Genomic DNA, 15,950 nt, shown 5'->3' with positions numbered 1-15,950 from the left:
TTTGGGTGGGTAGATTTGGTGCAGCTTCAGACGCAAACCAGATCTGTAGCATAGACAAGTATAGCTACTGAAAATACAATACACACAATGACAGTGGACTGGTATTTGGCTTACCGTTCTCAAGTACCACAGCTAATACTACTGTGGTTGCTTTACTGCCACTTCACTATGACCATTCTGGCCGCTACTGTAGCCGCGCTATGGATCCAGCCCCTTTGGCTTCACTGTAGCCAAGTGTTCTTTGTTATATTGTCGTATCTATCCCTAGCCCTAGTCCTATGCTTTGCTATCGCCGAAGCTACAGAATACTGCAGGCGGCGCAAAAACACAGTTACACTTAATGAATTATCGGGACTAAAGCTCTAGCTTGCTTCTCTGGAGGCAGAAGCGCGCAGCTTCAAACCACTACACTTCTTGTGAGAGTCCCTGCCGTTGCATTTCCTTGCGAGGCTCTCCTCTCCTTCAAATACAGATGTTCCAAAAGATTTTTAAAAAAATTCTTGGTAATTAGTTTGTGGGCGTTATTTGATACTGGTTTCAGCGTCACGCCATGGCCCCCTGAGAGTACGTAAGATCACGGCGCGCTGGCGTGCTTGCCGTCTGGATGCCACTGGCCAGGCCCCTTTTCCGGGCTCTGAAACGTACCTCTGCGCAAGTTACAGCTTTAGTGTATATAGCTATTATGTATCATAGCGCAGTGAAGTATATTTACACCTTATACAGTTTGTAGCGTCCATTTGCATTCCGTAATGGATCCTCCTGACCGGTACGCAGGGGAAAGGCACCCCACTATGCAAAGCCTCCGTTTAGGGCCGTGGGACTCTTTGTGCCTACGGGGGTTATACTAATGTTTTGAACTGTATCAGCATGAGGAGAGTAGGAAGGCCTTGAACTAATTCTGAAGCAATTAGGTGCCTTTTACTCAAGCAAACTTCACAGAGTGCGTTACCCAGCAACCATTCAGAGTCCTCGACAATGTTCTAGCGAGTAAACAAAGGGGCACAGCGTTAGCCAACATCAATAAAATTCGAGTTTATCTTGACAATAGAATTGGGGGATGTACTGCCTGTGTCGCGCAGGAGGACCGTGCCTATTACTCTAAGCGAGGATAGCTGCCACAACGAGTCACAGTATGAGGGGGATGGTGACTGCAAAGCACTTTGCACAGGCATTCGAGTAATTCTCAGATAAGGCCTTTTAACGTGCTGTCCACCGGGCCCAGGGCTCTTTGCATGTCTTCTGATCGAAGCCCTACCCATGTTTCAGCTTTGGATACGCATTGCCCTAAGTGCTCAAGGGGCTGGGAAGTATGTGCAGTTCCCTGTAGAATCAGAGTATTCCTTGGTGCTATTCAGATGCTATCAGCAAATACATTCCCCTTTTGCCCTATCTAGACAGCACAAGCAACAGATTGCACCCCTAGGCAACTTCGCGATGCGCTTACATGTGCCTGTAAGACGCGCATCTTGTGGACCCTTTTAGGCACTTCTTGAGCAGAAAATTCTCTGCTTCACCTTAATTCCGAAAGACTTCACGCGAGCCAAAGGTCGTCTGGCTCTTTTCAAGCTGTACTGCGAATGGACTGCCAACGTGCGCTTGACGTGTCACATTAAGTGGACTCACATGAGGCACCTAGAGCTCCTGTTTTTCCGAGACACCTCCTACTGGACATATCAGATGAAGAACTGAACAGCTAGCAATGTGTTGGGTGCACTTATCCGTGCCGACACTCCCCGATTTTATTCAGTGAATGGTTGGGTTCTGTGGATGAGGGTTAGCTCCAGCTGGATGCAGCGCTCACTGTCCCTCGGTGAATTTCTAGGAACATTTTCAACCCCCTAAACTTTGGTTCGCGAATTACGAGGAAGAATCCTCGCTAATCTGCAGGCTAAAAGCTTATCGGAGTTTCTGCGAAAGGTGATCGTCGGGTCTCCTCAGTCCTGTTTTGCACGTCTCAGCATGCCACGGATGCTGAGGAGGGAAGGACAAAAGTATACGCCAAGGGGTGAGAAGGAAAATAGAATCCCATATCATACGGACTGTAGTATTCGGATGAGATTTCCTCATCAGATACTGTCTTCTCGAGAAAACCTGCAACGGCAGCTAGTGCTCTGCAGCTTCACGCGAGAGTGCTTCCAGCCGGAATCACACAGGGTCTCAGAATATGGTTGAGGCAAGTGTGCTTCCGCACACCGACGGGCGCCAATGCGACATACCTACACATATGCCGTACTATGACAACTTCGCCTTGGGCTCAACTTCAGGGAGGTTCAAATGTATGGCGGAGCCATTCTGCCACATCACAGAGGCTCGCTGCTTTCTAATAAGAGTCAGACGTCCTGTTTGAATGCTTTAAGGAGCTCCCTATCCCGAACTCGTCAATGGTTTAGTGAAAAACGGGCTTGGACCATTCCAATAGATTCATGAAGCTGAAGGCCATAGAGGAAGCGGATGAAGGCTTTCAGAACCAAGAAGTGATATCACCACCAGTGCTCATGGTGTTTTATGCACCAGCGGCAATGACGGCAAATTCCCGTATTCAGGCTTGCGAGCTACTTCCTGCTTTCGAGCAATGGAATACTCTAGAGCAATTATTACTGGCTTCGATATTTAGCTGAAGATTCTGGTTTCAGTTCATATTCAAGAACACATGCAATGCAGCGGGAGAAAGAATAATACTTTTGGGGCCATCCTGAAAGCTGCCGGGCAACTTCACATCAACAGCGAGTGCTTCGCTACACCGGAATAATGTTATTCTCATCAAGATATGGTCGTCAGGGTTTCCTAGGTCAAACGCAGGGACGATCACTACGAACTCCATTGCTGCCCTCAAGAAAGAGATCTTCTGTTGCACGGCTGCCCGCCGAACGGGCAGAGACCCTTAAAGGCTCCCCCCCTCTCGTTCTGCTCTGGCACATTTGGGGAGTCCGGCTTTCGACCATCGCGCCGAAGCAATAGGATGCTCTTAGGGGTTCGGCATGCCAACTACTCCGAGCCTTTGAGCAGCGCTGGTGCAGCTCGTGGGAGACTTCATCCTGCATTTAGCGCCTAGGGGCATAGGCCGACAGGTGAAGGAAGGATTCATCATCCGCAAACCATTATCCTTCAAGTATTTCGGCGGTTCATACTCTTAATCACGCTAATTAGGATATTCTCCTTTTGCTCCACACTTTAGGAGCCTCCTCATGGGGCAGTGTAAAGGGAAGCCATCGCTTTGCAACGCTAACAACTGGGTGGCTGCGGACGTCCGGCTAATTGCACCTCACACATTCACTGTAAGCCGGCTGACGTACAGCTACTTCCATAGCATCTGGCATAAGTACAAGTCTCCTTCACTCCCAGGCGACTGGGTCCCGTGCGGATGCGCCTCAAAGTAAAACTCTTTAACCACCTTCACACCCGGATTGTGGTGCTTAATCGGCTGTTGTCGACCTTACAGGGTCGCAGATGTCCCCATAGCACACTCATGGGCTATCATGCCCGGTACAATCAGCAGTAGCGGCCCGTGAATGACCAGGAAGACACTACATGCATACAGGATGGGCTCGTCAAGGGCTACCACTGCAGCTTGGTACCTCAGGAGAAACGGGAAAGCTTGGGGCAAGGCAGAGGCACCGCATGTGCCTAGTTGCGACCACTTCTAATATTAAGAAACTGCCCTGCCGGCGTTTGGCACTACCATTGCTAGCCGTGGGTCTAATCGTCTCATATTTCACATTGAGGCTTAGCGCAAAAAGTTGTTGTTGGTGCAACTGGAGGCTTGCGTGCTTGCTTGTATGGAGAGGCTCTAGAGTACTTAGCAAAGAGGTCCCTCGATAGATGCAATGTGAATCTCCCCCCAGGCTTGTAAACAGGCAAAAAACAAATCTTCTGTGTCGCTCTTAAACCATAAAAATATGATTACTGTCTAATCTGATAGTCACCTTTGGATCTGTTTGAATATTTCGTTGCACCATGTTGTAAATGTAACGCAAGCACAATTGTCCACTGTCGACTTGGACTGAGCGAGGCGATAGGCTTGCTAAAACTGCTTCCAAGGCCCCCAGTAAAATGCCTGCGTGGTAGCGCAGTGTGTGCCTACCCCCCTGGGGCCTGATGGCCACATGAGTGGACCACAATTTACGTATATGGCCATCATGCCCAAAGCTGCAACGTTTTCTCGCAAGCCAGAGGCAGCACCAAAAGTATTCGAAAAAGAAAGCCCGTTGCCCTGCTGGCCTTGTTTACCAGGGAGGTGTCACCGGCGTCGTGGTACAGTCGCAGCAAGACGGCGGAGTGGATGGGGATAGCGGATCGTTGACTGCAGAGGGGCAGGAGCTGTAAAAGGGCATAGCAGGGATTACATCATGCCTGCTCGTAGGCACTTGGTAAGAAGTCATCTCCTGCCGAAGTACAGAAGCCTGGCGTCCCCTGACTGCATGCGCAGCAGCTTCACTGGATGCACGTTGCGATCCTCCGCCCTGCGGAGGCTCAGGAGATCGAGACCGTGAATTCGGATATTCCACGACACTCTGCAGTGTATTCGCTGTTTGATGAAGTCTTTGTAGCAAGGAGTCCAGTTCTGCAGCCGCAAAAGCACGCAACAGCATTGCAGGCATGTGGGAACTAGAATTGCTAAGCTCTGATGTGTTCCTTCCGTGACCTATTCAAAATGGATCTGAGGATTATCGAGCGAAGCCTCTAGCCTACCGGCTTCATGCACAGCAAAACCGGTGGAGTCCAGCACCTTGGAGCCACCTAGATAGCTGCTGACATGGGGCTGTGTCTCGTGACTCAGTGTCACAGAAGGGTGCAAGATGGGTGTTTGAGTGGGGCTTTCTGCACTGTTGTGTGCGTTGCTTTGGCACATCCCCGCTAGCTCAGTCGAAGAAGCTTCGAAAGGAGACTCTAGGAAAAGGGTGTCATTAACTCCCTTATCAAGGCTTCTTGATAAGCACCCGGAGCTGTACGGGGGGTTCCTAGGGCTAGGACGCAGCAAAGCGGGGTTGGTAGATCCATAAGATAACTGAAAGGCGTCCTCATCGTCGCAAGTCTCCTGGCTTTGCAATGAAGGAACCACATGGAAATCATAAAGCTCGGGAGAGCCTGAACTCGCAGCTGCATCAGCTGCAGAAGGTGCTCCGGCTGCCCCATGACAATTTCTAAACACCGGTGGGATATAGATAAAGGGTTTCTGATCAGGGTCTTCTTTCCACATCAAAGAGCTTGGCTGCTGCTTGTCCATCAGGTCCGAAGACATATCTAGCAAGTGCTGCAGTCGAGCAGAAGCTGCTGCTGCTGCTAGTGCAGATACACGGGCGGGTTTTTCTGCATCAAAGCAATGCCTTAAGGTCAAAGTTGCCTGCTCGGCAGCAGCCTCTGCTGCTGTTGCACTGCAGGCGGCAAGAGCTGCAGCGTGAGAACGCAGTGCAGAGAAGCCTAATGCGCGCTGCTTCAAAAGCTGCACCTGTATCCATGTGGCTAGCTGCAGTAGCATCTGCATCCGTAGGAAGCATCTGCAACGCACAGGAAATATTGAGCCCAGGCAAGCACAGCGTTCTGCTAGACATCAACGATTTGACTGTGTCTACGTTTTGGTGAATAAGGAGCGAAGAGCTGCTCAGAGGTCCAATTTCATGTCCATAACATGCAGGTTATATTAACGCCATGAGACGCAAAAGGAAGGTAGGAAGTGTTTGTAAACGAGAACCTCAAGGCAGGAAGATAGAATGTGTTTTAATACAAAACCCTCAAGGCTCATCCAAGCAGCTACCGATGCCCAGCAGCTCACCGCATATTGCGGCCTGACTCATGCATCTGCTGGATCTTGGATAAAGCTTCGCGAAGCTTACGGAACCTACATCATAAGAAGGAGCATATATTTATAGGTTTTCAGGGAAGCGCTGCACCAAAGATGCATCCGGATGAGTTGTCTCTATCCACAGGTGTAAATCGATGGGCTACGCCAAAGCTGCATGCAGGTCGAGGCTAAGAGCTGCTCAATCGACAGCACATTGCTGAGCTGGCTAACAACTCTGAACTTGCATAAACGCAATAACGTACTGGGCTCTCTCCACCACAGAAGCGATGCAACGGAGCGCTTTGCGGGGGGCATCCTGAGAGAGTGGTTGCTGCCAACGTAGCCAGGCAGAGCGAATCCTTTGTAGTTGCAGCTCCTTCAGCAGTAGCCCCAACAGCCAAGCAGCCCGCATCTGAAAGGCACAACAAACGCCGCAGCAGCAGTTGCATAGCATGGTTACACTGCGCCAGTGACTGAACTTCTCAAGCACGATACAGCCAAGGGGCGACGTGAACACAAACGTGTTGAAGGCGCATGAAGGGATTCTTACCTTTTGTCTGTACAGTTCTCGATGGTGCAGTAAGTTGTTCCGTAGGCTCGAGAATGCATCGTGCATCAGCTTGTGTTGCTTTGCTCGCAGCAACAGCACGAGCAAGTGAGCGCACCGGAGGCGCCGCTTGTCCTCCTGAACCTTCGCGCGCCAACTGCAGAATGCCCAGGAGAGTTGCTGCTGTAGAAACTGCTGCAGAGACATGCCAAGGATCATGGCACCTCGCTGAAGCGGAATTCGACTCACTGACACCAGTAAGCGCTCATTCACCTGCAAAGCACATCGTTAACCAAAAAACAAAGACTTATTTCTACAGCGAGCACCGGGATGGAGTTCACTGGGCATAACGTGTATACTACGCCACTTTCCCGACACCTAGGCCCTACTGATGCATTGCTCCAATGCAGCTGACGTGACACCTGGGAGAAAAAAGATTGCTTGTCTACAGACCAAATCTCCTAAAGTGGACACAAGGCGTGAACTTTACCTGCTGCATGTTGCTACAGATGCGGGATTTCTCTGCTAACTTTGCTACCGCCGTGTGGTGCTGCAGCTGACGCAGAGAGCTTCGCATTCGGGCTCTTATGCAGAGGCACACAAGCAAGAGAGCCTTCTGGCTATCCACGTAGCCGGCCCTCTGCTGCGAGGAAACGTGCAGCATCAGTTGATGCCAGCCCCATTTCAGGCGCTGCAGACGCATGTGCTGCAAGAGCTGCTGCAAAGCACGCTGCTGCAGCCGCCGATGTAGGACCGCCTTGCGCATCTTCATGAGTGCGGCTTGCAAGCGGCGGTGTTGTAGACGCTGCAATGTGTAGTAGAGCTGCTGCGCTCGTCCTTTTTCCGTCTGCTTTTTCACTGCCTCTCCGAGGTGGAAGGAACGCAGCCGCCTTAGAGCACCATGCAGTTGCCTCTCGAAAAGACGCTCTAGGGTGTACTTCAGGAGCTGTCGGCCTACCTCTAGGCGATGCGTCGCCATCTGAAGGTGCCCTGCTGCCAGCGTAGCAACCACAGCTGCTGCTTGCTGCTGTTGGTTCTGCACCAGCGCATGCAGCCGCAGACCCTGCATGGCCCACGCCTGGTCTTGCCTGCTGCGAAGTCGCAGCCACTGCTGCAGCAGTAAGGCCCCTCGAGACACACCCGCCATGCGTCTCTCTGCATTTGCTGTAGCTGCCGCTGCGGCTGAGCGGAGACGCATGAAGACTTCCCAGGCATTCCGACGCGCCGACTCCCTCACAATGGCAGCCAGCTGACTCAGAAACAGGCTGCGTGTCGCTGAATGTAGCTGCTTCTGCAGAAGGCTTAGCTGTTGCTGACAGGGAGGCCTGTACAAAAAGTCTGGAACGGAAGGGCGTGACCTGCGTAGCAACGCGAAGCAGCAACAACGTTCTCTCTTTGTGGGTGTGGCTGCATTGAACGTAGATATGCGCCAGCTTACTATCGGAGCTGCACGCTGCCGCAGGTGTTGCTTTTAAAGAACTCATGGAATTGCCATACCGCCACTTGTCAGCCAAGTACAAGATATGCTTCAGGAGGGTGTCTCGCTCAGTCAAGCTCTGCAGACCAATAAGCACCGTCCTTGCTCCCTTGGGCTTCTTGGTGTCTTCGCCCGCTTGTGTTTTCGCTGCCGCAGCTGCTGACGCAACAAACTTGATGCGATACGGCGCCTTGCCCTTGGCTGCTGCTGAAGCAGAGACTCTGCCCTTGCCGTCTACTGCCCATGCGGACGCGATGGACGCGAGGGGGACCAACAAAGTCACTTCAAGGGGTTCCGTGCTGCTGCAAAACAAGAGCAAATTTTGATGTATCAGGAGGTCTTCCTCAAGCCACCGCGGAGGCAGCAGCCCTCTGAAACGCCACACCCGAGTCTGAAAAAACCATGGCGCAGACACACACCCACACATAGACACACACCCACACATAGACACACATACACATACGCACACATACACACACACACACATAGACACACACACACACACACACATACACACACATACATACACACACACATATACATACACACACATACACATAAACGCACATACATACACACACATACACATACGCACACATACACATACACATAAACACACATACACACACATACACACACATAGACACACACACACATACACACACATACATACACACACACACATATACATACACACACATACACATAAACGCACATGCATACACACACATACACATACGCACACATACACATGCACATAAACACACATACACAGTCAAGGCTAATAGGTGGAATGTTCTGCTGTGAATGTTGTGCTGTGCCCCCCGCATCGACGACAGCAGCATGCGGAAATCCACACCACTGCTCGCGACACTACAGCCAGTAGGACATAGACCTCACTGCTCACTCACCCTCAACGTTGTTTGGCTCGGAGATGGCAGCAAAAGGAGGGCACCGAGACTCCGGGCCTCTAGAAACGCATAAGAAGGAGACGATATAACAGGCAGCATATCAGCCATGATGCGTTGTTGTTGTTGCTGCTGCTGCTTCTGCGAAAACAAAGAACTGTCCGTAAAAGTCGCGCCGTCGGAGGCAAAGGCAGTGCCAGCTGTGGAATCAAACCGAATGTGCCTTTTAGACTCTTCCGTGGTACTTCGATTCTCCTTCGAGCCTTCGCTGCCCCTGAGGGTTCGGGGGGAAGGCGGCAGCTTTAGACTGAGCTCGTCCGACTCTGAGCAGGCACTGCTTTCGAACTCCGCAGGTGCACAGGCTTCCCTGGCAGAGGAAAAGACAGGACGTGAGGCACCATGAGCAGCAACTTCGACAAAGTGTAGCTGGCGCTCTGCAGCGAGTGGCGGCGGCTGCAGAGAAGAAATGCACGAAATGGAGCTTCTGCAAGGGGTTGTCACTGTTTCGCTGTCGTCCGTCTTGCTGCAAGCTAAGCTGCTGATGCGGCTGCTGCGCCCACTGAAGCACATGCTTTTGCTCGCAGCGCTGGGGTTCTGGTTGCTGCTCGCGCTCCTGGCGCTGCTCACGCTGCTACTTCTGCTGCAAGGCCGTGCAGTGTGCCTGGCCACTGCACAGGGATCTCCTGAGGGAGTGTCTGCGGAGACAGCAGCAGCAACCGCGGCTACGGCGCTTGCCACTGCAACCGCCCTTTTCGCAGCAGCAGCTGCTGCTTGTTTGCCGTTCTGAAGCAGCACAGGGGCGTTGGTGCTGATCTGTTGAGCCAAAGAAGCCACACTGCCCAAGGCAGACTTCCGGATAGACGAAAAGGAGGGGTGACGAAGCCTCGAGCGTTGCTCCGTGAATGCAGAAGCCTTCCCCTCCCGTTCCGGTGCTTCCGCTTTGTGCGGTGCAGCAGTTGCAGTGAGAGGCCTAGAGGACCTCGAAGGAATCACGTGCATCCCGCCGTCTGGAGTGTTGCATGCGCCATTTGTGCGGGCTGCAGCGAATGCGCTGTTTGCACCTGGTGACGATGTTGCTAGTGCTGATACTGAAGGTAGTGGCCGTGATGGTGATAGCTCTAGTGGGCCCCTTCTGGCAGGCTGGAATCCTCGCTGTCTTCGGGGGCTTAAAGGTGTGCGCTCCTCTGCCGCTAAAGCAGCCTTAGCCAAGGCTGAGGAAGCGTCGTCTTCGCTGCTCGAGAAGGCTTCCCTGGTGTGAAACTTTTCCCCACGGGCAGCTCCCGGGAGGCTGACAGGGCTAGTCGGGGGCAAGCTGCACGCGGCACTGCTCCTGTTGAGGCTACAATACGATGTCAAGGTCCCACTGACGGCATCAGCAGCCACTTCTGCCGAGTGTAGCTGGACATGCGAGCGCCTCTGCCTAGGGCTGTGCAGCATGGAAGTCGAGGTGACGGTGGCACTCCAGGGGATGCGGCGACTAGGGGAGCAGCGCAGTGCAACACTGGACCGTCTGAGAGCCTCTAGAGCGACGTCGTAAGCACTTTTGCGGTGATTAAGATGCCTTGCAGCGCTGCTGCCGAGCACTAGCTGCTGGGCTGCCGAGGGAGCGGTTGGATGGAGGCCAGCGGATCTGCGCGGGGGGGGCAGGGGCACTCGATGCACCGCCGTGTCGCTCCTTGTGTTGCTAACGGGTGCACATGCCGCCGCAGATGCCGAGTGTACAAGGACTGCATGTGCTTGATCATCCTGTGCTGTATGAGCCGCTTTCAGACCACAGACGACAAGGTACGAGTCTTCTTCCCCTCCTGCCTTGACTGCAGGGGTGCCCTCGAACAAACCCTCTTCTCCCCAGGCGGCCATGGTCTGTGATTCTGCCTTCCGTTTAGCGCTCAAAGAGCTTCAGGGGTTCTGTATGGTCCGGAGCGCTGGGCTGTCGCAGCGTCGATTGCCAGCACACTTCCTACGGGCGTGAAGCGAGCTCCGAAGCCTCGGGACTCTCAGAATTGATGCAATGCCAAGAATTTTGAATTTTTCATTCGAGATCAAAGTCCATTCGGCAACAAGTCTCCGCAGAGAGAGCAGCAAGCCGTCGGCGGCGTAGTATGGCTCAGCTGCTCTCTCGGCGCTGCAGCCGCCTGTGCCGCTCCCCGCTCCGCATGAAAAAGCAGAGGGATCTGCTGATATCCGAATTGGCAATTAGAGTGACGTTGACTGGTCATTGGAATTCCGAGAGCGCAAATCTGAATTGGGGTGCAGGCCGCTGCTGCCGCTGCTGCTGCTGCTGGCGCGAGTCGGGGCTCCCTCCCTTCCCATGGGCTGCACCAGGAGACTGGCCTGAGATCTTCGCTCGCGTTGCATCTCTCTGGAGCTTGTCATTTGTTGAAACGTGGGAGAAAGACTATTTCTGTGAGCCAAGGAGGGGCTCGAAATGGGCAGGGGACCCACGCAGCAGCGGGTGGCCGCTGCGTTTTGCTGCATCTGCGCAAGCGCCGTACAATCGACGGGGAGACAGGCGTCGAGTGAACGGCAATTTTGCAAGACACCGGATGCGTACAGCTTCAATGCTTTTCCGTGAGCTGATGGATTGCAGGCAGAAATGGTGGTTTGCCCTAATTTTCCCTCGGATGGTTAAGGAGTCTCCCGCCGTTTGTGCGTTTGGGCCGCTCTTGTTTGTCTGTCCCCGGTACAGAAGTCGGCCAGGGGCTGCAGTTTCGTCTCGTTTGCTAGTGTATCTGCCACTTCCCATGGTGTATAGGGTCACCAAATGTGGCCTTACCCACGAATTGTGTCTTCTTGGCTTTGCAATGGTCGCCTAATGCCGTTTTGGAGAAAGTGCACAGAGGCCTGCTGTCCTCATCGGGAGCTCAGCATGCGTCTTCCTGGCCTGTTACAATACATGCAACTTGAAATCCAAAGCTGTGTAAACCTAATAGGGTCTTTTTCGTCTAAAATGGATCATACATGTGATCGCCCTGAGGTAAGCGTAATGCGCAGCCACTACCTCTCACAACCAGGGTAACAATGAACGAAAGCAATGCTCTTGACTTCAGGGAAAACGGCGAAAAGTGCAGCACGTAGGGAAAACATAGAGATGACAAAGACTGAAATGCTGTAGAAAAAGAATAATCAGTGCTCACTGGTCCGTATAAGTAGTACGATGCTACTGCGTACCGTGCTCAAGTCTTGGTCACCCGACAGTTGATCCCTCTAAGGGGCACTTAAGCCTAGAATTTTGAGGAGAAAAAAATGGCTTTTGGCCACCGCGCATTTATACCAAGGGATCCCCCAACGAGAAAGGGCTCAACTGGGGACTGCAGTGACGCACACACATAATGAGGAAACCTTTAAAGACCTAAAGCTTCCCATAGGAGTAATGGCGAGACGATGCTTGCCGCCATTCAAAATACAGCACAAGACATTGCGATATCCTGTATCCTCGTGGCTTGTTCAATATTGAAAAAGGAGGATTATACATTTTAAAGGCAAACGGGGAGCTTTGCTTTGGGCATTGCTAATTGGTTCGCTACTCATAAACTCGCTTCAGCTGCCTTTGTCTTCTGTTTCTACACATCGAATACGCTACTGAGAATGTAAGCTTTTGTAGTTGACATCATGTGGCATTTTTACAGGATACCATAATGTCGTTGCGCTGTTGGTGCCCTCAGCGTCGCAAGCCCTTGTTCTTTTAGATGTTTTCCTGTCCTTGCCTGAATCGGTGTTTGTGTAGTGCTAGTATACAATCCATATCTCTGTGTACTACTTTGGCGTCTTGCGTATATCCCATAGACTGCATAAATATTCTCCAATTCAAAGCGCTCAACTGTCCTAGCTGCTAATATCCTTCGTTAGCCACTCTTACTTTGTAGCATCATCGCTTGCTTTAGTCATACTCTGGGTACCTGACTCGGCAGTGTGCAAGGAGATTCATGAAAAGAACGTCTCTGAATAGTCGAAAGAAGGCATTTTAGCACATTTGGAAACGAATCGGAGAGAGCTGGCCGCCCGATGAAAGGCGCGATTTAGGGCGCCCTATGCGCATGATGGTCCTGGCCAAAGATAAGTTACTGAAGAAAAACGATTCATGAGAATGTATCCACCAGCAGTTGGTTTCTTCGTAGTCGATATCGGTTTGTGCTGAAAATTAAGAGACTGGTTTTAACATTTGTTTTGTATCGAAAACTTGTGGATAAGATGCCAGTGCTCCGAATCCGAGAAAAATTGTATAAATAGAAGTTCATTTGTCAACTTAGCAAACGCGGCACTACGGGCTTGCAATATGAGGTTTTATGGCTACAGCCATCACGAGCAAAGCAGAAGCATACGTGTGAATGATGAAGAAGCTGCAATGAAAAAAGCCATAAAACACGTGATGGACGGTACAAGAAGTATTATCACACACTTTGTCACTGTTCCTCAATCGTGAATGTCATAGTACAACAGCAGGAAGCCGCAGTTCGCTAGAAGGTTAATTGGCTCTTGCAGGCTTCCACTGAGCATTTTGTCAAGGGGCATGCGATCCGCTTGACTAGTCGGTCTAATCATTGAGTCGACTATTTGGTCTTTTCGGCAAAGCAGCAGCATGTAGATACCAACACAAAAGATGAGATTACTAGTTGGCTCAGCTCACCTGCCTACAGCTTGTAGTGCAACAATTAGGCTATACATCAGCCATGCTCTTCCAGGTTATTACGTATTCTTTTTCCCACTAGAAAAGCAAAAGCTGTTCACCCCCGTTCTCCCGGTCGCTGTAAGTTCTTCTGCTGGTGGCTAGTGACAAAGGGGTGCAGGTACAAGCTGTGGAAGGAGAAGCTTATGAAGAGAGCATTAGGACCCGTGTTTCTCGGCGGGCTACGTCTTTTGTACCTCATAGCTACCAGAAAGCGTGGCCTAACAAGGAGTTTGCCAATCAAACACAGGAACAAGCCAATAAATACATGAGTAATGAGAAGATAGATTGCTCGTATCACCCCAAGATAAAACAGGCAGCTGAACTGGCACCAGAAAGAACGTGTTCACATAGAAATAAAGACCCACAACTAAGGAGGCACTATAACAGAGAAGACAAGCAACGCGACAGGTATGCATACAGCTAAGCAGGTAAACAGGCAACCAGAGTATAAACTAGACATACCCACAGCTACTAGAAACATACTATCCGACAGATGCAGGCATACAAATATTTACAACATACGTTCAAAACGGTGAGGCCCAACGTAGGGAAAGTGGAGAGAGAGCCAGTGTTCAACATTTGGACATACTGGGTGCAAAGCAGTGGAACAGGCGAGAATCATAGAACGCAGCAAAAGGCTCCCCCAGAGCCTCCAAGCAGTACAAGGGAAAGCAGTATTGCTTGCTTACTTGTCAGACGATACAATGGCAACCATGACGACTATAGTTACCCGCGCATGGCTTCATCTGCAGCAAACAAGTGGCGTCAGAGTGACGCAGGCCAGAAAGAGAGAAATCATTACAAACCAGTTGCTGTTTTTACAGGAAACAGAGCCAGCTCTCTCCTTGTGTTCCCTGCTTTTGAAAGGAGGTTGGCAACATTTGATATTATTTGGCTGAGCTTACATTTGTCTATCTAGAATCGTGTACTCTGGAATGTCTTAGCTACAATTCTTAGCGACGCATGTCCTAGGTGCTGCTTTGTAGGGTACGGTAATATTACTGTTATTCCCAAAACATGGCACTAGGAGCTCAGCTAAAATGTGTGGTTAGGACTTATTTTGCTGTTGGGGTTGCCTTAAAGCCTCTTTATGCTAGGCCAACACTTAACTCCAGTAAGGTAGGGGCTCAGGCAGTGTCTTGCTAGAGTAAAAGTAACACGTGCATCTCCAGCTCGGATTCAGGCTGAACACGCCGCTCATGCAGATCTGAAGAAAACGTAGCAGTGAATAAATAGTTTATGATTGCTTTATTAGATCTAACATCCACCACCCCAAAGGATTGTATTATAGGTGCTTCAGAACTGAGGATAGTCGTTTGAAAGCAGCTCAAGTGGTAGCAGAAGGATTTTTCATTCAATGAGGAGCCAACACAAACAGTGACGTGCAAACCACCCGTCCCCGGAGATCTATATGTTGCGCTTCTTCTAGTAGGCCAGCCTATGCACAATAATATACAGCTGGTATACCGGTGTAATACATAGCGTTCACGATTTAGTTATTTATCAGCTCAAGGTCTAAATGTTCGTGTTGCTGGTGAGCTACATTTAAGCGGTTGTTACTACACCAATTATAGTGTGAGAATTGGCTAATTGGTTTCGGTGCTCGCATACCTTATTTGTTGCAGAGTGCAGTCAGCAAGATACAGCAGGACTCATTGTTGTTTACCCGTACGCTTGATGTTCTGTGTAGTACTGTGTGAGTGCTCGGAGCCCGATGGGGTGTAGTTGCGCCCACTGTGGCTGTGCCCCTCCTCTAATGCCGAAGCTCGAGGGGATATGATCTGGAGGGGAGAAAGCTTATATTTGAAGAACATTCAGCAACTTTCTATCAAGTTTTGTGCTGAATTTGGGGTTAAGGATGTAGCCCGATAGAGAATTTAAGTAGAGTGTTGCACTTATGTTCTTGGCTGTATGTAGAACCACATACTTTAGTAGGCTGTCTGACGCGGAACCAATGCAGCAAACCTGACTCTAATTTGCCATCTCATGCTCAAGAGCCACCAGCAGCAGCGATTTGCACAAGGACCCGTAGTGCAGAGAGAGTTCTTATGCCTTCAACAACAATGCCGCGTTCACTAGACGGCCCAGCAGAGCCTCGTTTGCTGGCTCTTTTTTCACAGAAAATGCATCATTCACTGCTTGATTGTCCTGAAGCAAGTGAGTGAGGTAAATCGTGAAGGTGTTCTAAGTTGTGCGTGCTTTTTCTTGGACTTTAGCTCAACGGACGGCATGCTACACATGGTTTGGTGCTCGAAGAAAGGAGGGAGTGGAATGCAGCCTAACAGTGACAAGTGTACATCTATGCGCTCAAAATATCTGTCAGGTGTCCCGCTGGAATGTGCATGAGCTAATTCGGCAGTCTCACCATCCACTCAGGTACACCGTGTTCTACGTGTTCCCTATTAATAAGCATTGCTTGAATCGGCATCAAGCTAAAAGAAGAGAATAGTTAAATACCCGAAATAGGGTTCCTAGAAGCACGCCTTTACTGTAGAAGACGATTAATGATCATCAATCTGACGGGGCCCTTGGGACATGAGGAGACGGCAACGACGGGAGCGATGGCGTGT

The 15,950-nt window shown here is 50.8% G+C and overlaps 1 protein-coding gene across 1 annotated transcript; it reads right to left on the bottom strand.

Moving 5' to 3' along the window:
* Positions 1–4,223: 4,223 nt before the first annotated feature.
* LOC34622681 lies at positions 4,224–10,571 on the bottom strand. Its single transcript, XM_026334851.1, has 8 exons — positions 8,715–10,571; positions 7,824–8,194; positions 6,982–7,684; positions 6,471–6,599; positions 6,043–6,191; positions 5,771–5,836; positions 4,690–5,495; positions 4,224–4,561 (listed from the first exon to the last, which is right to left on the bottom strand). The coding sequence occupies exons 1-8, from the start codon at positions 10,569–10,571 to the stop codon at positions 4,224–4,226; spliced, it is 4,419 nt and encodes a 1,472-aa protein (XP_026190636.1).
* Between the last annotated feature and the right edge of the window lie 5,379 nt (positions 10,572–15,950).

The sequence above is a fragment of the Cyclospora cayetanensis genome, unplaced genomic scaffold (assembly GCF_002999335.1).
Source record: "Cyclospora cayetanensis isolate NF1_C8 unplaced genomic scaffold, CcayRef3 CcayRef3_contig_51, whole genome shotgun sequence".
Taxonomy (NCBI): Eukaryota; Apicomplexa; class Conoidasida; order Eucoccidiorida; family Eimeriidae; genus Cyclospora; species Cyclospora cayetanensis.
This window is presented reverse-complemented; position numbering and strand designations above follow the sequence as displayed.

Excerpts from the sequence above, each read along its gene's own strand:
- LOC34622681 (XM_026334851.1), bottom strand. The coding sequence starts at position 10,571 with ATGGCCGCCTGGGGAGAAGAGGGTTTGTTCGAGGGCACCCCTGCAGTC. Across the intron at positions 7,685-7,823 it reads TACTTGGCTGACAAGTGGCG|GTCACGCCCTTCCGTTCCAG; the intron begins GTATGGCAATTC and ends GTTGCTACGCAG. Across the intron at positions 6,600-6,981 it reads GGCATCAACTGATGCTGCAC|GTGAATGAGCGCTTACTGGT; the intron begins GTTTCCTCGCAG and ends TGTGCTTTGCAG.